The sequence below is a fragment of the Pleurodeles waltl genome, chromosome 3_1 (assembly GCF_031143425.1).
Source record: "Pleurodeles waltl isolate 20211129_DDA chromosome 3_1, aPleWal1.hap1.20221129, whole genome shotgun sequence".
In the NCBI taxonomy this organism is placed as follows: domain Eukaryota; kingdom Metazoa; phylum Chordata; class Amphibia; order Caudata; family Salamandridae; genus Pleurodeles; species Pleurodeles waltl.
The window spans coordinates 107,825,116-107,851,349 of NC_090440.1; the positions used below are offsets into that span (position 1 = coordinate 107,825,116).

General features: G+C 40.9%; 1 protein-coding gene across 1 annotated transcript in view; it reads left to right on the forward strand.

The window, feature by feature from the left end:
• Nucleotides 1–26,234, forward strand: part of SLC17A6 (solute carrier family 17 member 6) — a 281,370-nt gene that overhangs the window by 98,548 nt on the left and 156,588 nt on the right. Inside the window, exon 4 of the mRNA XM_069221946.1 lies at nucleotides 18,611–18,725. Within this exon, the coding sequence (XP_069078047.1) occupies nucleotides 18,611–18,725 (115 nt within the window). The remainder of the gene's footprint in view (nucleotides 1–18,610; nucleotides 18,726–26,234) is intronic.

Genomic DNA, 26,234 nt, shown 5'->3' on the forward strand with positions numbered 1-26,234 from the left:
TAGTGTCGCTGGTCGGTGACGTAACCGACCAGTGGACACTGTTTTCAAGTGTGGGGGTTGTTGGGGTTAAAAAGCATTATGGTGGAATCCCCGGATGTGTCCGGATGGATTCCACCTCTGTGATTGTTGGCTTTTGGTTTGCTCCGTGGCCTCCGGTCCAGAGCTATAAATAAAGCTGGGGCGTGGCCGGAGCCAGGGACACGCGCGCCGACAGCAGCAGGAAGACCCGTGCTGCTTCGGAACAAGCGTGCCAGGCCGCTCCGACCACGCCGACCATAAAACGGATCCAACGGTGTCGCGTGAGTCTTTGAGTCAGCGTGCTGCCTTCAATTCATTGTGTTGTGGCTGACACGGCCACAACACAAGGATCAGAGGATATATGCACCCATTACACTACTCCTGCCAGAGCCGAAATCCCTGAAATTTCACACAGTGAAAGGGAAACACAGTGCAGTCTAATTTGCTGAGAACCAGTAAACCGTAGCCGAGTGTGTCAGAGGCCAGTTGAATCCTGCCGGCTATCCTCTGCCCAACTCGACAAACATAACACACAGCACTTGGATATCCTCCTCAGGAACAGCGGCTTTCCTTTCCTTGGGAAGGCGGGCAGCATATAAAGTGCTGCTCTATTCCTTTAGCCTTCTCTAATCATAACTGCTTCCCTAAACCAAACCCTAACTAGAAACCGTCCCCTCTTTCAAACCTGAATATTGAAAGCACTGAAGCATCACACCTCAACAAAACATTAAACTGACCACTGGTACTAAGGCTTTGATTTATACATTTTTTGCGCCGCATCTGCGTCATTTGTGGATGCAAAAGTAGCTCAAATTTACAAAATACAATGGTATTTTGTAAATTTACTCTGCTTTGCGTCAAAAATGATGCAAATGCAGCGCAAAAAAAGTATAAATCAGAGCCTAAACCTTTACCCATCCACAGCCATAAACTATATTAAGGGCCACTGGAATTATGCAGCTGCAGCACTTTCCAGATCAGATAGATTTACCGCATGTGCCGATTAATCTATCATCTGATGCATAATCTGCAGATTGTAACAAAAAAGGTTTCTAGTTCAATCGAATCAGAGTTATTAAAAACGTAGAGAACTGTTTTCCAGCACAGTGAAAGGCCTTTCGTAACAGTTGTTTGGCCAACTGTCAGCTGTTTGTTGTTGTATTCGGTTGTTACGTTGGTACAAATTCTTGCCCAGGAGGTGTTAACACCTGTAAAAACACAAAGCAAAGCAATAATAACTCAGATTGTGCCACTTTACCCCTCACAATGTGTCTTTTATAAAACAATAATTTAGCGAACTCACCACTTAAATTGGTCCTTCCCTCCCGCATAATTCCAGTAACCCTGACTATGTTTAAAATCCGACTGCTTAACATTGTTGCAACCCTAACATCTTTTCCATTAACATTAAAATCACTTTGATGCATTTTCAGACCTGAAAAACTACATTATATCAATGATCTTTTTTATTCATTTCAATGATACTTAATACCGGGCTTCATTTTTACATTTGTTTATTTTGGATTGCATGTTATGGTATTTTTAATGACAGTTTGTTTATTTTCACATAATCACATGAGGGAAAATGAGATGCATGAGATTTGGGTTATGTGGGTTCCCTCAGTTTTCCAAGACATACTGTAAAATACAGACAAGGGGGCAGCGGCGGCTGCTGGAATGGCCTGTGACCTGGCATCTTAGAAGGTTTTTAGGGCCTGGTTCAACAAAATAAAGCAGGGTCCTTCTCCTGAAGAAGTCCTGGTCCAAAGTTTAAACCAGCATTGTCAAAGTTAATAGCTCTGACCTTGGTAAACTGGTGCAATGGATTTCTTTCCAAGCATGTGCCATAAAATGAAAAAGGAAAAATGCCCCTGCTTAAATGTAACTTTTACACCTTGCAAAAAAAACATTGGATTTAAAAATAACCATTGCATATAATTTCATTAGACCAGACTGCATGCCTCCTATTAGGCAGTAACACTAAGATAGGACTTAGAAACTCTTTTTATTAGTTTTAATTCACACCACAGGAACATTAAATTCTTACTAAAGCAAAAGAAAATCAATTGGCTTTAAATTATTGTAAGCTGAAGACAGTTCGAACACACTAAGGTGATTTAAAAAATAAATCTATAGAGAATAGAAGAGAAAAACAGTGCCCACCACTTCTGCCACTGAAGTACACCTCTTTTCACCTAAAATGCTATCATTGACTGTGTAAGAGAGCCAACTGCTAATGTGCGTGGAGCATTACCCCATGCAATATGTCATGGAGCATGGAAGCAAAATGTGAATGGCAGTGAACAAACTAAAGTACTAAAGGATGAAAATGTCTAACCCAAATCCACTCTATATTACCTACTGGAGGTCACCAGTAGGTAATTATAGCTAGGACCATATTTCAGTTGAAAAAGTCTTTTTTTGACTTGCCTATATCCTTGATGTCATTCAAAGAATCTTCACAAAATTGCCAGTGATTCTTGTTGTGCATGGAAAGTTTTGGGGTGATCCATCAAGCAGGAGCTGAGAAAAAGGGGGGGGGGGGTCAAAAAATGTGAGTTTCCCATTTAATTACCATAGACTCTTTAGAGATACCTGCAGCCTGAACCGCTGGATAGAATTACACCAAAGTTGGCAGAAAGGTAACTTTTGGTATGCAGAGTACGCTTTTTGTTACTTGGTATATATAAATCCATTCAGAAGTGTAAGAGACATTAAAGGAAATTGAAAGTTCTACGGCAGCGGATCCTTTGCGGCAAATTTGCGAAGATCGCAGCATATTCACGAATGAGTGCGCTACCAAGACTACTGTGATTGACTGGCCGCAACCTGAACAGAAAGTTGCAGCTGACATTTTAAGGTTCCGGGACACAGTCCCCGGGACTGAAAAAAATTAAATCAAAAAAGGCATAAGGAGTTGGGGTGGAGGAACCCTGATCCCAGGACTGTGTTATAGGGATCTTTGAAGATGAAATTATGACCCTAACCTTATTTTTTTTTTCTCAACGCATGATGTTCACGAATATGTCACAATACTCAGTGCAGCCCCCCAAGTAACATTGCGAATTCGCAAATATCTATTCACAGACTCATTCATACAAAAATTCCTGGCCAGACCTTGTGACCAATCACTGCTGCACATGGCGGAGGGGCGTGCCTGCACAAGTTTGGGTGGTTATTGGGGTTGGCAATAGGGTCTGACCTGCGGCCAGGCCCTGCGGTCAAATCCTTTGGCCGTGCATGGCACGGGCTTGGGTGTTTATAGGAACTGGCTGTAGGGCCCGGCCACAGGCCAGACCCTGCGGTCAATTCCTGCCACGCAAAACCAAAGGACATGCATGGCACAGGGTTGGGTGATTACAGGGATTGGCCATAGGGCCTCTCCACAAACCAAGCCCTGCAGCCAATGCCTGCCACACAAGGCCTAAGGGCATGTCTGGCACAAGTTTGGGTGGTTATGGGAGTTGGCTGCAGGCCCTGTGGCCGACCCCTGCTGCGCACTGCCAAAGGCTGTGTGCAGGGCAGGGTTGGGTGTTTATAAGGGCTTGGCCGCAGGCCAGGCTCTGCGGCCAACTCCTGTCGCGTACAGCCAAAGTCTGTTCATTGCATGGGGTTAGGTCATCATAGAAATTGGCTGTAGGTGCAGCCAACTCCAGCCAAAGGCCATGCACCGTGGTGGTTGGATTAACGTATAGTAAGTAAAATTACTTTACATTTAAAAAAAAAAAAAGAAATTCACCCTTGCCATGCACAGTTTTCTTATCAATAATTTTATACCAAATATTGCAGTGATAATATCAAAGATGCCATAGAAGCTGTCATCAATGATATAATATGTGAAGTAAATAGCTTTGTATAATGAAGGTGTGAGTTATTGTTGCCGTAGGCCGCAAGTGATAGTTACTTGTAATAATTCTAACTATAATTGCTGAATTTCCATGGTTTTGTATGAGTAAATTCAGAACCTAACTATAACATCCCTGCAACCTTTGGTTTTCTCAGTGAATTTCTATGGATTTTTAACGTAAAGTCATTTTGATTACTACATGTTAATCCAACCACCGCCGTGCACGGCCTCAGGACATGCTTGGTGGGGGTTGGCCGCAAGGTCTGCCCTGCGGCCAGGCCCTGCAGCCAAGCCCTTATAACAAACAAATACCACACCGGGGTTTTGGCCATGAGCAGTTGGGGTTGACCATAGGGCCTGTCTCTGTCAGTGGATCTGTGAGTGTGTGTGGGTGTGTGAGTGTCTGAGTGGGTCTGAAAGTGGATGTGTGAGTCTATGAGTGGGTTTGAGTGGGTGCATGAGTGTCTGAGTGGGTTTTTGAGTGGGCACATGAGTTTCTGAGTGCATGTATGAGTGAATGAATTAGTGTATGAATGAGTCTGTAAATGTTTTTAATTGTTTTCATATTCTTGAATAGACTTGAATATCCTCTAATATCCCCAAATAGTCTAGAATATTCTTGAATATCCTTGAATATCCTTGAATGTCCTTGAATATACTTGAATATCCGAGGATGTTCGCAAATATTTCGCATGGTGAAGAAAAATAATTTTAAACTCATATAATTTGACCCTAAACACCCCTATATCACACCCGTGGGGTCAGGGTACCTCTACCCTGACTCCTTATACCACTTATCATTTCTATTATCCGGCTAGGGGACCCTCTCCCATAACATAAAATAGCAGCTGCATTCGCAAATATTCGTGATTTATTTGCTGCCAGAGATATACAAATTTGGATATTTCTTAATTTCTCAGTGAATGGATTTACATAACATAACCAAAGGCACAATCTGCATACCAAAAACTACCTTTTTGCCATATTTGGTGTAATTCTATCCTGTGGTTTTGCTGTTGTCATGTTCAAAGGTCCTAGGGGAATGAACATGCGAAACACAACTTTTTTGACCCTTGTTCTCAGCCCCTGCTTGAAGGATAACCCCAAAACTTTCTGTGTGCAACAAGAATCAACGGGGCACTTTTTTTGGGAAAATTTCGTGAAGATACGTCAAACTGCATAAGCAAGTAAAAAAAAAAGCTTTTTCTATGGAAACATGGTCCTAACTATAACTACCTACTGATTAACACCAGTATACATATATGTATATATATATATATATTACCTGACCGCCAGTAGGTAGTTATAGTTAATAGCATTTTTTCCAAAGACAGAGTTTTTTTTGTTTTGCCAATAACTTTGGTGCCGCTTGACGAATCTTCGTGAAATTTTCAAAGCTTATATTTTAGTTGGTTCAGCTGTTGTGTTGAAAGTTTTGGGATGATCCGTCAAGTGGTAGCCAAGAAAAAGGGGGGATCGCAAAACACGTTTTCCCCATTTTACGTTTCAAATTTTTTAACTTAATTACAGCCTAAACTGCTGGACGGAATGATACCAAATTTGTAGAAAGCTAGCTCTTGATCCAGAAAGCGTGCTTTTTGGGATTTTATGTAAATTTGTTCAATAATTCTGGAGACATAAAAGGTAAAAATAATTTAGATATCTAGGAACGCAGATCCCCAGCGAATTCAACTGTCCCTGTGTTGAAATCTGATTGGCTGCCAACACTTCAAAAAGGAAGTGTTGGCAGCAATCTTGGGTCCCAGGTTCCCAGACAAAAAGTGTAAAAGAAAAACAAAAGGGACCAGGGTAGGGTGATCCTGAGCCCCTTAGTCTAGTGGTTCCTTACAGACCATGCCAGGGTTAAAGGTTAAAAAGCTTTGGCCCATATTTATACTTTTTGACACACAACTGCGCCAACGCAGTTGTGCGTCAAAAATGTTACCACCGGCTAACGCCATTCCAATGCGCCATGCGGGCGCCTTATTAATGGAATGACGTTAGCCGGCGCTGCAGACTGGTGTGCGTAAAAAAAAATGACTCAAACCAGGCAGCGCCGGCGTATGGGAAAATGGGGGTTGTGCGTCAAAAAATGGTGCACGTCAGGTCTGAGGCAAAATTCAGGCCTCAAACCGGATTTGCGCCATTTCTTTTTACGCCCAACCCCCATTGACATGACTCCTGTCTTAGCAAAGACAGGAGTCATGCCCCCTTGCCCAATGGCCATGCCCAGGGGACTTATGTCCCCTGGGCATGGCCATTGGGCATAGTGGCATGTAGGGGGGCCCAAATCAGGCCCCCCTATGCCACAAACAAATCTGAAAAAAATACTTACCCGAACTTACCTTTACTTCTCTGGGATGGGTCCCTCCATCCTTGGGTGTCCTCCTGGGGTGGGCAAGGGTGGCAGGGGGTGTCCCTGGGGGCAGGGGAGGGCACCTCTGGGCTCCTTCCAAGCCCACAGGTCCCTTAACGCCTGCCCTGACCCAGGCGTTAAAAAACAGCGCACATCAGGCTGTACGCCGTTTTTTAAGGCCCACCCCCTCCTGTGCATCAAAATGACAGTATAAATAAGGAGCACAGGCCTTAAAGTCATTTTTTGGAAGGGAACGCCTACCTTGCATATGATTAACGCAAGGCTGGTTCCCCCTTCCAAAAAATGACGCACATGGTGGAATTTTTACGCCCGCGGGGTCGGACGTCAAAGTATAAATATGGGGCAGGGTTTGCGCCGTTTGTGCGTCAAAAATATTGACGCACATTCGGCGCAAACAGAGTATAAATATGCCCCTTTGTTTTTTAAATCTCTGAAAAATCTGTGGATTTTCGCCGGACTTAAAAAAAGGGCAGTCTCCCACCCTTTTCTTTGATCCCGAGGGGGCGAGGTCCCTGGGGAATTGAGAAAGGAAGGAGTAGCATGGGGCTCTCGTCCTTTGGCTTATATTAGCCACGGGGACCACCACCTTCCTGGGACAATTACACAAACATATGGGTGACGTGCACCCCCCACCGACCACAACCTTGTGAGGGCAAAATGTTTATTTTATATGGGGGAGGCCCATACAGCTTCCCTCAAAAAGCCCTGTAGACGGCTATCTCCCTGGGGCTAAATAACAAGTTTGTGTGGGGGGGGGGGGGCTGCGTGGGCAAGTTAGTACAATAGAGGTGGGGCCTTGGGACACCCCCACAGGCCTGGGACAACAACCACCCCAGGGCTATTTACTTAAGTTAAGGGGGCACCCAGGTATATAGCAGGAGCCGGTCATGGAGGTAGCAGTCTCCAGAGACATCTATTGGTCCTTGAGTGGGGCTATGTGGCCCCCCTCCAACTTAAACAGCCCTGTGGAGGTGGTGGTCGCTGGGGCCGAGGTCCGTGATGGACACCCACCTTCATTATTTAAATTCAGCCCTGGGGAGATGGCAGTCCCTGGGGCTCACTGGGGGCATGCTCCCCTCCTGCATGCACAATGCATTTAGCTCTGGGGAGGTGCCCCCCCACACATGTTTGGCCTTAGGAAGGTGGAGGTCCCTGGGCATGGCCCCCCCATATGCACAGTGTCTTTAGTCCCAGAAAGGTAGAGGTACCTGGGGCATAAAAATGCCATAGGAGGGGAGTCCCAAGGGCCCACTTTATTTATTTTTACATGCCCCAGGGACCTGGGCCACCGGGGGCTTTAGTAAAACGAAGGTCGGAGTACTGAATGCTTCACGCCGTTTGGTTAAGGGGGAGTGCAAAGAAAAAAGGGGATTCCAAAATAGGCTTGAAATCCAAAGCATTTTACATTGACCTTTGTATTTGACGTAGGGTGAAAATGGCCAGTCAGATTATGCTAGATATTAAGGTGCGTTGATGATTCTTTTTTGGTACTGCAGGTTAGTAGAGTTAGTATTTCTTAAGTTATAAGGTTTTTCAACTTAGTGACATTTTGTAGCACAATACCACTTATAACCAAATACATTACGAATATAATATATCCTAATCTAAAAATGTTTCTTTGCATGCTCACTAAATAAAAGTGACACAAGAAATAAAAACTATTTTTCTTCTGCACTCATGATAAGTTGCCTGAGCACTGAGCCACACAAACTACGATTTGAAGGACATGGTAATTAGCCACTAAGAAAAAATAATAATCTCAAATTTATAACAATAACAACAATTGTCTTTCATTCATTTTGGTCTTCATAGGAATCACAATCTTACTAAAAGTAGCAAGGAAGCCCAAAGAATAAACTAGGCTGTGTATGTAGTTTCAGATTTACCACATGAACAACTGAAATACCCATTTATTGTCACATGCTAATGGAAATCTATAAACAAATATATAACAAATAGATTACACCTTACTCTGTACAAGTTTTCTTTGCGTGTTCTCTGGTTCATTAAACAAAACTGAGCCCAACAAACAAAACAAAAACCATCTTCCTTACATACTTCTGTGCAACAAAATGGAAAAGTGGCCTGGCAGTGAGCAACACAGACTACTCTATGGAGGACATGATGATTGGAACTATGACTAAACTGAGATGCACTGTTCCAAAAAGAAAGACTCCGCTCTACCTACCAGGGTGGGGGTGTTCTTGGACCCCACAAGCATTAGCTTTTTATGATCAATAGCCCTCCTACAACACTCTACTCTACGCCACTTGATTCCAATTTACAATACTCCAGTCTATGACAATAGACTTTACAACAGACTCCTCCCCCGTACTTTACGACACTTCACAGAACAACTTTCCACTTACAACCGTGAACACTACAATTGTAAACACATTTAAATTAGAAATTTAAAACACATTGAGATTCAATTAAACACCAGAAATTAAAGATTAGTTGTAGCTGGAAAACTTATTTTCTCTATGCAAACCAAGTTTAAACTACACAAACTTTAAAAATTAGAAAGTTATAGTTATAACTTTCATTTACAATTTATCCACCGCTTACAAATTATTATAAGCAGCAGACAGCACTGCATGGAAAAGGCATGAGTCATAGTTAGGTAATAATAAGTAAGGTAATTAAACTCAGTTTATATAGGCAAAATAAATTTTCCTAACTAAGCTTTAACCTTTGTTTTTCTCAATGACTATATATATATATATATATATATATATATATATATATATATATATAAATATATATATATTACATAATGGTGTCACCACTATTCATTTATAGTTAGGTATTCTATTGCACAGAAAGAACATTTTTTGGTTTGCTAATAACTGGCCTCATTTGGCAAATCTTCACAAAATGTTCCAAAAAAGAGTTCATACACCTTAGCTCCTTCCTGGAAATATTCAGGGTGATTAATCAAGATGGGGTCTAGAAAAAAGAGGGGGTCCCAAAACACAAAAGCCTCTTGCATTTTCCATTGACTTCTTTAAGACTACAGCAAAACTGCTGAATGGAATTACACCATACTTGACAGGAACCTTGACCTTGGTTAAAAGATTGCGCTTTGATTTGTTGTAAATCTGTTCAGTATTTTCTAAGTAATTAAGGTTGAAAAATAATTGTGTATCTGGACATTTGGGTCCGCCAGAGTCTCAAGAGACACTCAAGGGAGTGGTAATATATAAAAATAGAGAGTTCTGATTAGCCAGGAGGCTTTTCTTCTCCTTGGGCCATTTCACTCCTGTGGCAGAATGCTGCAAGTAAGTGACCACTCTGATTGGCTGCCAGCAACATGAGAATAATTTTGCTGGCTGCCATTACAGGACTCGGGGTTTAGTTTCCTGTGCTGAAATAAATAAAAAAATATATAATATAAGTGGCACACCACCCAACTTCCCAACCTGCAGAGCCAAAGGCCATTTGTGGCAGGGAGTTTGATTTGCCTATGATAATTAAATATTACTTTACGTTTAAAAAAAAACTGGAAGCTCACTGAAATCAAAAGTACCACTATAGTTATAAAAAAGTGTGATGAACTGATAAGAAAAAGGTAAGGTCCCACTTAATTTTGTAATGTCAGATTGCCATGGGTTCAGTGAATTTCATGAGCGGGACTACAACGAAAACCTTTGTTGCTCCAATTCGAGTTTTATTTCAGAATTCAAGTAACTCCCAGTTGAGATACAACATAATGGGTCTCATAGAAAAGCAGAAGTTCAGCCAACACGTGTTTCACCCCACAGGCGTGTACGCCAGGGCTTTCTCAAGGCTGAAAGGAAGAAATTACATGCGACTAGAAAAAATAGTTAGATTGTATTGGGAAAAAAGAGATGATAAAAGAAAGCAACAACGAGATGTGGAAACCTGAAATCCATAAGGAAAATTGTGCAGCAAGATTCAATTCTCAGAAAGACTTTGTCCAAATGATTGATGATCAAAAAGAATAAAAAATGAAAGAAAAATGGAAAGTAAAAAGTTAAAGAGAATAGTGATTACAAATACTGTTATGTGTGTCCTTGCAAGCTGAAAAAATATGTATTAGAAAGATGAAAGATGAAAAAGAAGGCGTGCAAAAATCACCTACAAATTGTTGAAGAGAGTGTAGCCAGAATAAGCAACAAGTAGTTATCCTAGAACAATGTTAGTAGTGCCAGTGCTGAGTACTAAGTGGGAATGGGAGAGTTGAGATAAGTGTGCCAATTAGTGTTACACAGGAGAAAAATAGCGTTATCAAGAATAGGTTTGTGACACGACATGTAACTGCAACATACCATGTAGACAATATTCGGCTTACAAAACAATCAGCTGTATAAGCACTATTTCATTTAGATAATCTGCAAGATAAATAAATAAAATCGACATGTAACATCTTCAGTAAAGTTTGACGATACTGTGAGTAATAAGGGGAAAATACCATTAGGAAAAAGAAAATTAAGGAAGTAGTGCCTCATATTAACTGACTTACTATGTAACAAAATCAATTTTATTAGAGAGATGCGAAGAACGTAACCAAAAACAGAAGTGGTCCAGAGTTGGTAAAGTCACTCGAGGGAAACCATTACAAGTATGCCAATCATAGCAAGACCAAAAATGCTAGGAAAAACTATTATTGTCCTTAGGAGAATCAAACAAAATACAATATTCCTGTTGTGGAGCTGATACAAGTATGAGGTGCTTAATAAAGTGAGTATTTTACTCAGGAAGTTTGTGGTTTGGACCCCCTCCTTCTTGGAGTACTTCTTTGTCTTATAAAAAAGTGTGTTTGAAAAAAAAAACCTTATAAATTCACTGAAAAATCCAAAGGGTATGGTAACGTTATAATTAGATGAATTTGTCACCTAACATAAAATATAGTTGTGTCATGAGTGATGTATTTTGAGATGTCATCAGTCATGTCATAAATGATGCCATAGAACATGTCATGAGTGATGCAATATGTGAGAACATAAGCGGGGCATGGCGGGGCGCAAGTTATAATTTGCTCTGCTTTCTGTGTTTTTTAGTTTAAAACATTAGTGTTGTCACTGACAAATTCACCTAACTATAACGTTACTTTAATCTTTGTTTTTTTTCAGTGAATATATAGATATGTAATGTGAAAGCAACTCCAGGTGAGTCACCAAAAGGAAGCACCATGCACTTCAGAGCATTCACCAGATTCCATATTCCATGACCACGTTCTGCGCCGAAACGAGTTGGGTTTTGCGTCACTTTCTGTATATGTTCTATATATTTTTTTACAGAAACAAAACAAAGGTTAAAGTGACTGTAAGAAATTGGGTTCCTCTTTGGCAGAGATGTGCACCCTGTCCAAGCAGGAACCACAATCCTACTCACGGTAATTTAGTTGCACAGCGTAAATTAACATGTGCTCACCGTCTGGTTGCTTGGCACTGAGCATGCAGGTTTAACTTCGGAGGCAATTTGTAAAGTATTTGAGCGGAACTTAAAACAGTAAACAGTGAAAAGACCACATAAAAAGATACCATTCCTGGTTAGAACAATAGAGCTTAATTTAATGAACAAAACAGCATCAAAATGACAAGAATCCAATTGGTAGAATTTGAGATGTGAGTTTATAATAAATATCTGCAAATATAGTGCTTAAAAACATAAAGCACTGTTGTGTACCCATTTTAGCTATAGTTTTATTCACATTATTTTAGCAAACTAGGCCTGCTGCTGTACACTTTAACCTAGATATGTTTTATTCTAGCTTCATTATATTATTTTAACAATAGCCACCTTAGCGGTCTTGTTTAATTTTCTCTATCTAGCTGGTCTTTGCTTAGGTCAGCACTATGTTCTTAAACAAGACATTTCTTTCACTCTCTGCTTTTCTCAAGGCTGCAGTAAGATAGGTTGCCGGCAAAAGTGGTACGCTTTGTCTCCAATGTTCACAGAAACATACACACTCTTACTTGGGGATCCTTTCTTGGAACATCAGCTGTTTTATTATAAAAACACCACTTTGACCCATGTAAGTTAGAGGGATATTCCAACCAGATGACCACGACTGTATGCTGATTGCTTTGCTGCAGCTGCTTATGTAGACTACAGGCCTCTTGCTCAGGTATGAGGAATGATGTCTTCCCAGGGGGAACCTGAAGGGCAGAATTAGAGCTTAACATGCTGTGCTCTAACATAGCCTAGGTAGGAACTATTTTTAAAAACCATAGTGATAACATGGTAGCGTTATTTTTGTGTTTTACTCTCCTTGTCACAATCTTAATCCTGTTGTGCTTCATCATCCTAGTTATTGCAATACATGCCTTATTATCGAAGATGCAGTTAATTCAATAAAACTTTACTGAACTATATTCTGCCTCTGATTGCCCTTGCATATGTGAGACTAATGTAACTGAGAGAAACGGATGAGATCTGAGTGACCACGATTTCCCTGAGGAGTCATTTGTGTCATGCACCCGGTTGCCCAATCATCCCTGCTCTTGGGTGGAGATGGGGCACTGCTACTTAGCCGGAAAAACCTGGATTAAGCCGACAGGTGTCACATGGTGCGGGATCAGACTCAGTCCCCTGCAATACAAGTGATTCTTCCACCCAAATCCAGTAGTCTCATTAGGATAATGAGAACCTACTCGACAGTGCCAACCAAGACATGGTAGTTCGGGTCCAATCTAAAAAGTCAGGCTGACTGCAATGGAGCTCGGGAAAGATACAGGTACCAGCCTTGGCCCGCTGAAATCAGTGTCTTAGTTCAGGGTTGCATTAGGGTTGAGGAAGAATGTGAAGAGCAGCAGTCTCAAAGCATCATTGTCAATCCTGGTGAGGTAGGTGATGCATTGGCTCTTAACCGGTCAATGAGGAATGCGTTGCAATTGAACCCCCTAGGTGTAGGCGATGTGTTATTGTCAATACACGCAGCCAGAGATGCAAACTCTCCTGAAGCAGCAATGCATCAACATGGAAGGCATGGAAGGAGATTTGTCAGTTCTGATGGGTGCAATAGCGGCAATGAGTAGTTTTTGGTAGTTGCAGCACTTTATACCCACTTTAATCCCACTTTATACCCATTTTATACCCCCTTTTAAGGTCCCAGGACTGAATTAGAACCACTTGGCAGGGCAAAACCTTCAGCAAGCAAAGTCCAGGTGCTGTTGCACATTATGTTGGGAGTCGTATGCACCCTCTTATAAACTGCATATGACTAAACATATTACATCACTCATCGCATGTTCCATGACATCTTTTATGACAACACTGATGACATCTCAAATCACTTATAACATCATCCAATGAGTATCCTAGTTTGTTTTATAGTTTACACAGTGGCAGGTAGCTACCATCTTACCTCCCTACTTAATTGTGAACATAATTGATGACATCACTGATATCTCAAACAATATTACATCACTAATTACTTCATAAATGATTTTGTCACTGTGCTGCATTCCTTTGTGGGCTGGAGGTAATTAAACAAGTTACAAATGAGACCAATCCTTTAAAAGTAGTTACCAGATAATAGACATTTAGTTTGCTATTGTGTAATAGAGGTTGTATATTTGTCTATTCACCCACATTTTGTGAATTGCTCCCTCCTTTTACTTGTGATTACTTCCCTGTAGGAAAGTGCCCCTTTTTGACATGGTCACTCACACTTTATGTCTGGTATTCAATACAATGTTTACTGAAAGTGCACTGAGTTTCTGCTAACCAGGTCCTTAGTGTCAAATCTCTTTCTCTAAAACTGTGCAATTGTTTACTAATTGGTCATTCCTTCCCCCCGCCCCCACCGAAGGTCCCTAGTAAATGATACCCCTGGTACCTAGGGCCTAGGTAACAAAGAGGGCCCAAAGGGCTACAGCATGTATTTTGCCACCCGCAGGTACCCATCACCTAGCATATGCAGAGTGCCGTTGCAGGCTGCGTATCTTGGTGCAGCTAAAAGTGAAAACACAACATGACACACAGCCTATTTGACATGTCCCCTAACACTACATGCATTATAGGAAAGTCGCCCCTACAGCAGGCTTTGCAGCCCTAAGGCAGGTGCATTATATTACATGTGAGGATATTTCTGCACAAGCAGATTTGCCCCGCTATGTCTTTCTCAATTCTTAGACATAGTAAGTGAACAGGGAAGCCATTTTAAGTACATGTGCTGGACACTGATCAGTGTGAGGTCCCCAGCTACATGATGGCTTCACTGAAAATAGGGATGTTTGGTATCAAACATCTCAAATTAACAAACCCTCACTGATGCCAGTGGTAGATTTATTAATACATGCACCTAGAGGACACCTTAGTGGTGCCCCCTGAAAAGCTACCATCTACCCTTGTGTGGACTGGCCAGTCTCAGCCACCTGCCACCACCAGACATGAGTCTGACCCTCCAAGGTTAAAAGCCTTTGCTGTCGGGTGGTGATGAACCAAGCCTGCTCTGGGAAAGGTGCTTAGACATCCCACCCAACAGGGTGACCTGGGACTCTGCATTCCAAGGCCAGGGGCTTCAAAGAAGCAAACTGCCCTTGGTATGCAGATCTGTCTTCACTCACAGGAGAGATGTCGACCCCCCTGCCCATGGCCCGTTTGGTGCCTGGACAGGCAAGAAACTTAGTATTCAGAGAGGTGTGTCCACCCCTCAGGTCAATCCCACCTCTAAGGTGAGCTGCCTGATATGGACACAACATTTAGAAGTCTGCCATCTTAGTGTTAGCATATTTAGGAACTGTGGGACAGGGTTATGTCCACTTCCCACAGGAAGGGGTCCATTAGGGGGTGTAGTGACCCCAAGGGTAAGCAGCTTATTGGCTACTACCCCTCATTCATATACTAACAAAGAGGGAGCAGGAGGTCTTTGTGGGGCTGAGTCTGTCCTCCTTATAGTCTATATAACATTACAAAAAGGCCCAGCCAAAAGGAGCTTCCACAAGGTGGAAAAAAAAATATTTTTTGTGTGAAAAACCCTCACCAACCAGGGTTACCACTTGGTGGCATGCTTCATCATTGGGTTTCCTCCCGTTCTGCTGTGATACTGGGCCTGGTTCGGCTGACGGACTATGTGGGAGCACTGTTGTAGTTTCAACAATGTGAATTTTGAGAGGGATAGGAGTGGTGAGGTCTTAGGTGAGTCAAAAATACCTGCCTCTGGGTGGTATTACTAATCTAATATATCTCACAGGGGAGGTATGGTTAAAAAAGGGGCGTTGGAGGTGGGGTATATTATGTACCGTACTTCCTGGTCGGTCTACATGTTTCGGACTCTACCCCTAGACTCTTCTTCAGTACCAAGGTGGACTCCCTAATGTCACTCCTTGATTAACTACCACTAGTGAAAGCACTAACATTAAATGCTCTGTGGTATGGTATGGTACACCTAACTAAAGTAAAATAGAACCCAATGGTATCGATGTCCTTCTGGAATACCTGTGGAAAATGAAAGAATAAAAGTTGCTATTCGTATTATTTATGGGTGTGGTGCCTCTTCCACCTCCAGCCCACTTGTGGGAAAAGGTACTTGTGAATCACATAAAATAGACAAATACAGGACATACTACACACAAAAAAAACATATAAACACACTTCAACACGTGAAGCACCTCTAAGAAGCACTTGTGGTGCATGCGTGACCTGCTTTTTAGTGTCTACGCTTTTGTATCATAGATCCTCTGGGAGGGGGGTGTGCTTAGTCATACACTGAAAATATATGCAGGATATTAGACTCACCATATGGCCACTTCTGCAGCATGTTGTAAAAAGAGGTAAACGCACTTAGTTAATCAAAGAAACACTCCCGCTTTCTGCCTAATGCTCACCTCCCCGGGGTCTGAAACACTGTAGTTCACATGGGAGTCTGGTTTTTAAGATTGCTGCAGCTGACGTGCCTCAACTTGTTGATGCGTGTGGCACTAGACCGCTAATCTTCCAAAATGGTGGTCTCAGTGTGCTTAGGTAGGGCTGCGATGGCCTCTTGCTTAGGTGTTCCTCAAAGATGCCTGTTTTGGTGCAGAAATAAAAAAATAAGGTGAAAGAAAGGGTGAAAAAAGGCTACTTTGTCAGGGGAGTGGGGTTTATATGAATTCAGGTTTAAGACTAGTCACTGGAATAACAAAGGATGGTCTCGTATTTTGAGGTTTCTCCATACCGGAGGACGCCTGCTTGCATAGGGAGGTTTACAAGGAAAGGACAGACTAACAGGATATAAAGCCAATGGAGGATGAGATCACTAAGCAAATCTCATAACACAGAATACGTTGATTGACTGGTGCTACCTATAAAAAGCTAGTAGTCCTGATGATGACCCCGGATAGATTGGTCTACAAAGATGGGGTCCAAAAGTTGACAAATTGATGTTGTGAATTAATCTCGAGCAATAAAATTTGACTTCTGGACTTCGAAATTAATATGAGTTCTCTGATAAAAGATCGCAGAAAATCTATGTTTTAACCACATCTTTCTATATATTGTACAGAGCACATTTGCACACCTAATTGTTGTCACCTTATTCACTGTGTCACTATAGGAGCACCTTAACGACTAAATTCAAAATAGAAATTAATGTTTTTTACTAGAGAAGTATGCATCTATTATATAATAAAATATGAATTGTTGCAAAATTTGCACAGTTTGGTATACTGGTTAAAGAGATTTTCTCAGGAAGATAAGGGTCTTACTTCCCCCTATAGGACCATTGTTCATTTACTCATTCAACTACCCAGCTCCATAGGTTAAGGGATGTGCCGCATTTCCTTTAATAACTTTTAGAAAGTTGGCATTTTCTTAATCTAAACTAAGAAGAGACATAACAATACAGGGGTAAAGTATCTAAAAGACAATTAGGAAATTTCCCCTCTGGGACTGCAAAAATCCTCAGAGCACTGATTTGATTTCCACTGCTGCTTTGAGACTGCTATTTCCAAATGGTGATTTATTTATGATTACAAATATTTCACAATTAAAGCTACAGTCAGAAGTGCTATGCCTACGTGTCTTTGGAAATTATTTGTGACTACAAATGTCTGACAATGTAAGTTATAATATCAAGTACTAGGTGCATATGTCATTTGTTAATGTTGCACAGTAGTCCACTAACCAATCCAAGTCATCCTTACATGTCTCCCACGTACGTTCCTGCCCTGAGCAAGCGTTAAAAATTATGAAAAAAAAGGCAAAGTGAAATTTTGTAAATTCCACTGTGCCTTTTTTGGGGCCTCCCTCCGTGGACACACCCCCTTGCATACATTAAAGCTGGTGCAGGTGTAATGTGGTGCAAGGGGTTTACAAAGTGGCACAATTCATGCATTGCACAACTTTGTAAGTATGTAGCACGTAGGGGCTCCTTAACGCTTCCTTGGCATGAAAAAATGACGCTAGGGAGGCAAAAGGGGCTTGTAAGTATTCCTCTGATTGTTTATAGCTCTAATGGTTATTTATGTCTGTCATTAAATGAAATGCCGACCCTGTTAAATAAAAAAATATAACATAATATATCATTTACTGTCTAGCAGTTTACTTTAATTGTTAGCTGGGCACATACGTCACTGAACATCGCGATGGCAGTGCCATTAATGAAATTGGTCTCCCATGCAAGTACCCCTCAATTTTGAAAATACTACCATATTTTTGCTCAAGAGGGGTTCAGTATAAAATATTTGGATATGGCTCTTCTACTATGATGATGTGAGGGGTCCTTATAAAACATTCACTAGAGGGATAACAATATGGACAGAGGCAATGAGAAAGAGGGATGGAGGAAGAGAGGCAGTGCTTAATTTCTGCTTTTTGTTTCCTGTGTGGAGCACCAGCACTAATTTTTGAGGGCGGCTCAAGCAGTTACTGCCAGAAAAAGACACATGTGGGAAAGAGGGAGGAAGAGAAAAATAAAAAGGCGTCACAATGGGAGAAAGCAAAAAAGCTGCAAGAGTTAGCCGAAGGGGCAGGGAGTAGCTTTAAATGGAGTAAAGAGCCCCGAGATGACTTCAGGATTACTCTGTCAGGATTACGCTGCCTCAGTATTCCGTATTCCCACATTTAATTGCAGCAGCCACGTGTTTCCAGAGGAGGGCTTTGGGCACTGCACGTTTTTATTTACAAATTAAGCACTGAAGAGAGGCAAATAGAATGTGTGACAGCCAGACAAAAAAACAGGATGATCTATATAAGTAATGGACAAACAAACAGAAACAAAGCTATTAGTGCATTTTTCTGTACAGGTACTTAATGTTTCCTGATTTCGCTGGGAGTTTACAGTTTTCAACTAATTCCAGTGTATATGATAGGGCTGTGTGATTCATAGATTTACAGTCCAAGACGAAGATGTTTTTAAATTACTTTTTGTGACTGCTTATGGTAATGTAGTAATAAAACAAATCTGGTTTTCATTACAGGGTGTTTGGTGCTGCTATATTACTCACTGCCACACTCAATATGCTAATCCCCTCTGCAGCTAAGGTGCATTTCGGATGTGTCATCTTTGTCAGAATCTTGCAAGGACTTGTAGAGGTAAAGTACTGAAATAATTCTAATTAAAAATTGAAAATATAGTAATATACTCTTCATATAACGTGAAATATCCATATGTGCTTATGACTAGATCCAGTAGTGAGTCAAACGAGTCTTCATTGCGTTATACGCCCTCGGTAGGTTCTTCACAGTAGATTTATGAAAGTGTAGGCGAAATTATGCTATGAAGTTATTTTTTTCATTTTTATTTGTATGACAGAAATATATGAGTAATAATCAGGAACCTACAGCTTGTGAGACGTGTGCGTTGATGAAGTGACTAAGCAGAGAAATGCATGCATAGGGTTTATTTTAATTAATATTCTTCAGATTATTCTCACAACGAACTATCGTGGATTTAGGCCCATATTTATACTTTTTGACGCTAAACTGCGCTAACGCAGTTTAGCGTCAAAAAATTTTGCGCCGTCTAACGCCATTCTGAAGCGCCATGCGGGCGCCGTATTTATGGAATGGCGTTAGCCGGCGCAAGCAGACCGTCGCTGCCTGGTTTGCGTGGAAAAAAACCACATACACCAGACAGCGCCGGCGTAGGGGGAAAATGGCGTATGGGCGTCTTAAAATGGGGCAAGTCAGGTTACGTCGAAAAAATCGTCGTAACCCGAGTCCCCTGGGCATGGTCATTGGGCATAGTGGCATGTAGGGGGGCACAAATCAGGCCCCCCTATGCCACAAAAAATAAAAAAAAAAATACTTACCTGAACTTACCTTAATGTCCATGGGATGGGTCCCTCCGTCCTTGGGTGTCCTCCTGGGGTGGGCAAGGGTGGCAGGGGGGGTCCCTGGGGGCAGGGGAGGGCACTCTGGGCTCATTTTGAGCCCACTTGTCCCTTAACGCCATCCCTGACCCAGGCGTTAAAAAGCGGCGCAAATGCGCCGTTTTTGGCCACGCCCACTCCCGGGCGTCTCTTTTGCTCGGGAGTATAAATACCACGTAAAGGCCTGGGAGTCATTTTTTAAGACGGGAACGCCTCCCTTGCATATCATTAACGCAAGGAAGGGGTTCACGCTAAAAAATGACGCACACTCCGGGCACTTTGGCGCCCGAAGCGTCTAACGCCAGAGTATAAATATGGCGTTAGTTGGCGTTAGTTCTGCGTCGAATTTGCATCGAAAAAAACGACGCAAATTCGGCGCAACCAGAGTATAAATATGGCCCTTAGTCTTTCTCACAGGAAACGTTGATGAAAGCTCCTTTACCCTAAACCTCCAAAAATCTCGCAATTGCTTGCCTTTTTATTGGTGCGAAAGGAAATGCAAAATATTTCTGATGATCCATAAACTTTGGACTTTCTGGGTGTTTCTTGCATTCGGTATGGCCCTTTCATGTCAACCTTTCTTCCCTATCTATAAGCATATTGTAGAAACCGAATAAAGTACAGAGGTAGAGCAGCATGTAAGATAAACTTTAATGTGCAATAATACTTGTAATGACGTCTTGAACACAAAAACAACCCATTATTGATTTAGAGATGAGAACACAAAGCGTTACTTCTTGCACAGATAGGTGTTCAGCGTCACACCACACAACTGTGTCATCTGCCTGCTTTCAAGACATGTGCATGTTAGAAATAAATATTTTTATTTAGTTATTTGCATTTTTATCTAGCGCAGACAATATCCGAATGGATGTCACATCCCTCTACATCACATCCGTGTAGCACGAGGAGCAGGGTTGGTGTTGCAGATAGGCGGTATGATACTACTGTGAGCACGCCCTTGGCCTATCTACTTGTCATAATAATAATAAGTGGACTCAGCTTTAAGGTCAATTAATCTTTTGACTCGTTTAAATTAATATTGTCAGGTGTCATGTAATACAGCAATATTAAACAATCACCAAAGAATTAGTAAAGAACGCACCATGACCCATTTGGCCACGAATTACCACACCTTTTAGTTTCAATTAAAATGTTTATTTCCGTATATTAACAAGCTAAGGTCACAATAATTTGTCTCAACACAAAATTATACATGTAAATAAACATCACAGGCAGTCTGATTTGCCTAAAGAATCTTAGTTCAAACAAAGCAATAAAAAAAATAATTTAAACAGCGAAAACACTAATTAATAATTTCAATATTTGAGCAAGAGAGATGAGATACATTTGATTCACAAATAAAACAATGGCAAGTCATAGGTATGGAGAAAACACCTCACTAACTTCAGATTGGCATTAGCATGTTGGGCTTCATGCAAAATGTTTAGCAACAATAACTTTAGAAAACATCCAGCTTTGATGCTATCAAATATATAGCATCAGTATTAAAACAGTAGCAGTTGTTACCTCGAAAACAAAAGACAAACACAATACACAGATTTATAAATTTACCTTTCCTTAAGATAATCAGCAACAAGGTCATAACTTTATCAGGGGGACAACAGCATCAGCATCAGGGCAAGAACAGGGTAGGGGACGGTTTAAAATTTGGACTATAAGATTACTAAACCATCAGTGCATTAGTTCAGTATTAAACGGGCATAGTAAACTCATAAAATAATAAAGCACCAAAATGTCAGTAGATTCACTGGCAAAGCATGAAGTGTCAAAGTGACTGATCGCTCCAAGTGAAGTGAAGACTCTGGAGAGCAGAAAGCAATGCACGAATGGCAAATGGCGACTGCATCTCTCTTCCCAGTACCCAAACATTAAATTAAGCTTACTAAGCATTTGTTATTGGCTGAACATATCATGTGTAAAAAGAACATCCAATTACAAAAACATTAGATATCACAATTGCATAAAATGTTAGCTTGCAGAGCGTTGATTCACTTCTGTTCCCTTCACGTAATTCCAAACTATACTAAATGTATCTTGTGCCCTCTTCTTCTGACTATGATCTGTAAGCCCTTTTGGCACATTTTGGCACATTTCACATACCTGTTGCTTGACAGTAGTAACAAAGATATGTAAACATTCTTGTTGCACCATTTCCTCGAGAGAAACACATTTTCATTAACACATGCACAGAACAAATTTGGGACTTGAACAAAAGAAGTTTGTTATACAACAGACATGAGCACATACAAATGTATCGACAGTGAGGACACTGGGAGTTAGATAACTTCTCACTGTGGCCCTGTCTGCTCGAGGCCCAGCGGAAAACCAAGAAATACTCATATTATTTCAGCATTTATTTTAGCAGAGGACATGTTCTTAAAGAAACAGAATATTTTCTCATCACAACGTTAGTTTATAATAATTCATAAAAACATGTGCAGTCCTTGCATTTGGTGGTGGCCAATAAAATGGCACATTCTGTGTCAACATTAAGTTTGAACATTAAATCATTTCACACATTTAGTACATAAGTATGATTACGTAAAAGATAATTATTCATGCTAAACTTTGGCTCTCACAATCCCTCCTCTGATAACTATTTATGTTATCACACTTACATTTCAAATACATTTATTTATTTAATTGAATAGATTTTCTAAAATTTTGTTTCCCTCCTATTTTTATTTAATCTTTTTCACCTTGAATTTTCTCCATATAATCTTTCCAATTGAAATTCTACCCTCCACTGATTCTTTTCAAATCTTCTCCTTTTGCACACTTTGTACAATTTACATATTCCCCAAATTCCAATTAGACATATCGCAGTAATTGAAACACCTTGTATTATTTTCATTAAAATTCCTTTCCCAGGTTGCCAATGCAGTTTCCCACAGCAGTCATCCCCCTGCCAGCATTTTCCCAAACAGTGAGCTCGGTTAGTTCTTTTAATTTAGTTTAATCTTTTGTTAAATTGTTAATCAAGCTTCTAACTACTTTACTGCTGTCCGGGATGTAGGAGCAACAGTGACATAAACCTAGCAATTTACAAACTCCGCCCTCCTTTGCTAAAAGAATGTCTAACGCAAGGCGGTTCTGAGGAGTCATAGCTCTTACCGCAGCCATTTCTGTATCCAAAAGGATAATGGCTCCTGAATATTTTGTCAGCATGTTATCCACAACTGTAGACAACTGTCGAATTTTAATGGAATTCAGAACAACTCGCATTAAAGGAATTATTGCTCCAAATATGCCTCCTACAATGCTAGAAACTGTTTCTCGCTTTTGTTTCTTTGGTTGTAATTCAATCATTTTATGAAATTTACTCAAGTCATCAAGTTGGTACATTTTTGGGAAAACTATTCCCAAATGACATGTGCCATGCCATCCTTTAGGAAGACGGTAATATGCATTTTTCCCACATATGTAATAGATACCAGGTACGGGCAGATCCTGACCATTCAACATCAATGTCCACTTAGACTCAAACAAAAACACATGTCTACATTCACTCGTTCCCACAAATATTTTATCTACTGTAGATTGTGGCCTGTGTATACAAAGCTATCCTACGTGTTGTGCATCTACAGTTAGTCTCCCTTGTTTAGCAAAGTCAGTGTATGCATAGTCTACATGAAAGTAATCCCCTATCTACCTTAGCCTTTATTTTGCTTCTCCTGTCTTCTGTGTAATGTAAAAAGCTCTTTTCTAAGCGTGAAAGTAAACAGGTTAAATTGTTTCTATGGGCGAAAGCAGTCCCAAAGGTTAATGTAGGTTCAAAGAAATCCCTCATTATTTTTATATTGTTGTCCTTAGCTACCTTATTAAGATCCCTAATGATAGGTACAAAATAAAACACAACGTCTAAGTTCGAATAGAAATAATTGGATACTCCTGGTTATAGAATCATGTTAGTAAAAGACTACAACTTATGCCATATGTTAGCGGCAAGCTATGATAGGCAATTCCCTCCTCAACAGAGGCTGGAATCTGTGTGCAAATATAACAATCTCTTGCATCCATTTTCCCAACATACTCACGCAATAAGCGATAGAAGACAGTAGAAGAAAGTTCTTCCTGTGTATGCAAATATTTCTCATCTACTTTAAATGTATCTGTTGTTGAAACAGCAGGCTCTAATTCTAAAGAAGATGTTCCTATAGCTATGGTATGGTTGGTCCCATTCTTATCAAAGACAATCACACCCAAAATTAATACCAAACATACAGTTGAACAATCCAAAAACCAATACCTATGTATTCAAGCATCTATTTCTAGAGTATTTACAAGATCTATTTCTAGAGTTCTGCTGGTTTTGGTTACCCATGGTCTGTAAAGAATCAGAAAGTAAAAGCGAATGCAAAAATATGGCTATGCAGCAAAAATCAAAAATCAAAATTAAGTCGTCAATCTCCAGTCTTCAATTTCAATCTCTCCTTTTTTTCATCAATAATATTCACAGTTTCATTCACACAGGACCCTTTTGTCAAAAATTTGTAAAGTTGTCAAATTCAGTTTAACAGCTTGTCAAATTCAAGTTATCAAAGTCTCTCAATGTTTCTTTTCAACAATGTTTCTTTCATTTGGTTTTCAAATTTTCAATTTTCTCAATAATGTTTCATAAATTTTCTTCACCTGCCAAAATATAGACCTGGAATGTCTCTATCAAAGCAGAAATTCAAAAATTATTCTTGCCATTCTTGGGTAGCTACATATGCCCAATCAGGACCTGAGTATCTTCAAATGGCAATTTTTTTTTTTTTTAATCTTCAACCTCCACTGTATTCATCATCAGTTAGATCTTCGTTTCTGGGAGTATCAACTTCTTCCTAAATTGGTGGCACTACGTTGGTCTTCTTTGACTTTGAACTTGTTCTGTCCCGTTGTCACCTTTCAGAGGTTTTCTTGTTAATGCCCTTCTCAGTATTAGACACAAATTCTTCTCCTTTGATGTTGCCACAACCGGTTCAGGAGGAGTCAAATATTTTTGGCTGAGATCTGTCTCAACCCCTTTCCCGCTGGAGGCAGTCACTTGTTCAGTTTGGTTTGTCAGACCATCTGCTTCTGAGGACCCCCTCCTCTGAGCAGATTTTCTCTGAACCGGTTCTCTCTCGTGTTTTCTCTGGACCAGTTCTCTTCCTGATTCATTTAAGGACATTGAGGATGTTTCATCCTCCTCTTCCAGGATTCCTTCTGCTCTGTCTGTCACAGGAGTGGGCAAATCAACTGGAGTATCTTCAGGCTCTTACTCCAGCTCACTGCTTCTTCTGTCTTGCCCTAGAATGCATCTAGGTGGAGGTAATCTCAACATCTCTTCTTCTTGTTCTGTGGAATTATTCACTTTCGGGGTGTGACTTGCGTGGATCCACTTGGGGGCAAGTCCATACCCACAGGGAAGCCTTGGCCTGTCACCACAGTCTCAAAATGCCTGGAGCTGATCCAGCAGTACCTGGGACATTACGACCCCACCCTTCCTTGTGTCTTTTAGTAGATGTATGTTTTACTCTGGCTCGACACACCTGTGACTACCTTATGATGTAGAGGTAAGCGGGGGGGGCAATGGAAATCCCGCCCCTTCTGCCTCTTAATTCTCTCCGATTTCCTTAAAATAAATGAAGCCCATAAGAAATAGGTCTGAAATGTATCCTTGACTGTCGGTTAATCAGCATATCTCCTGATTATTGTTTCCGATCTCACAACGCCTCTCTGGCATGCTACAATACCTTGTTCATTATATGCCTTGGATGTAATTGCGTTTATTTGTTGTTAGCTTTTTATATGATTCTTTGAATTGCAACTATACCGTGTGTTGATTTTTGTTTATTAATATAATTAGAATAGCTTACATGTTGTATTTAATTGTATGTTTCACCATTGCCCGGCACTCTGAGGCTCATGTTGACCTATCCCGAGCTTTATAAAACCGCAATAATAAATAAACACTGCCCCTGCACAGCATCTTCCTCCAAGCCTTCTTGTATCTTGTTTGCAGCCCAGCAGAGCCTTAAGCTGCAGGAGGCACTAAGACTGCGCCTCCTCCTCTAGACGTGCAGCCTTTGGCATAAAGGGAGGTAGTAATCAATACTATCTGGAAAGGACCCTTCCACCGGGGATCCAAACACAATTTTCTCACATGTTTTCGGATCACAACCCAGTAACCTGCCTTCAGGTTGTGTCCTTGATCTTGGGACGTTTGCAGTGTGGTAGCTTCCACCTGATGAGAGAAAGAGCAAACCACATCAGCTAGGCCTTTGCAGTAGTTCAACGCCATATCATCTGTAATGTTCACAAGAGCATTTGCAGGTACAGCTGGCAATCTCATGGCCCTTCCTATGGGGATTTCATGAGGCAACAGTCCTGTTTTCTTGTCAGAGGTACTTTTCATTGACATTAGAACCAATGGCAAAGCATCTGGCCATTTCAGATTTGTGGATGCACACATTTTTGCCAATCTCGACTTCGGAGTACCAGTCATCTGTTCTACAAGTCCTGAGAGTTCTGGGCGGTAGCTACAATGCAGCTTCTGCTCAATGTTTAAAGCTGAACATAGCGACTTAATCACCTCATTGTTGAAGAGGCTTCTTCTATCTGATTCTAAAAAGACCGGAAAACCGAAATGTGGAATGAACTCCCTAAGCAGTAACTTTTCTACCATGAGACTGTCATTTCTCCTATTAGGATAAGCCTCAGTCCAATGATTGAAAATGCA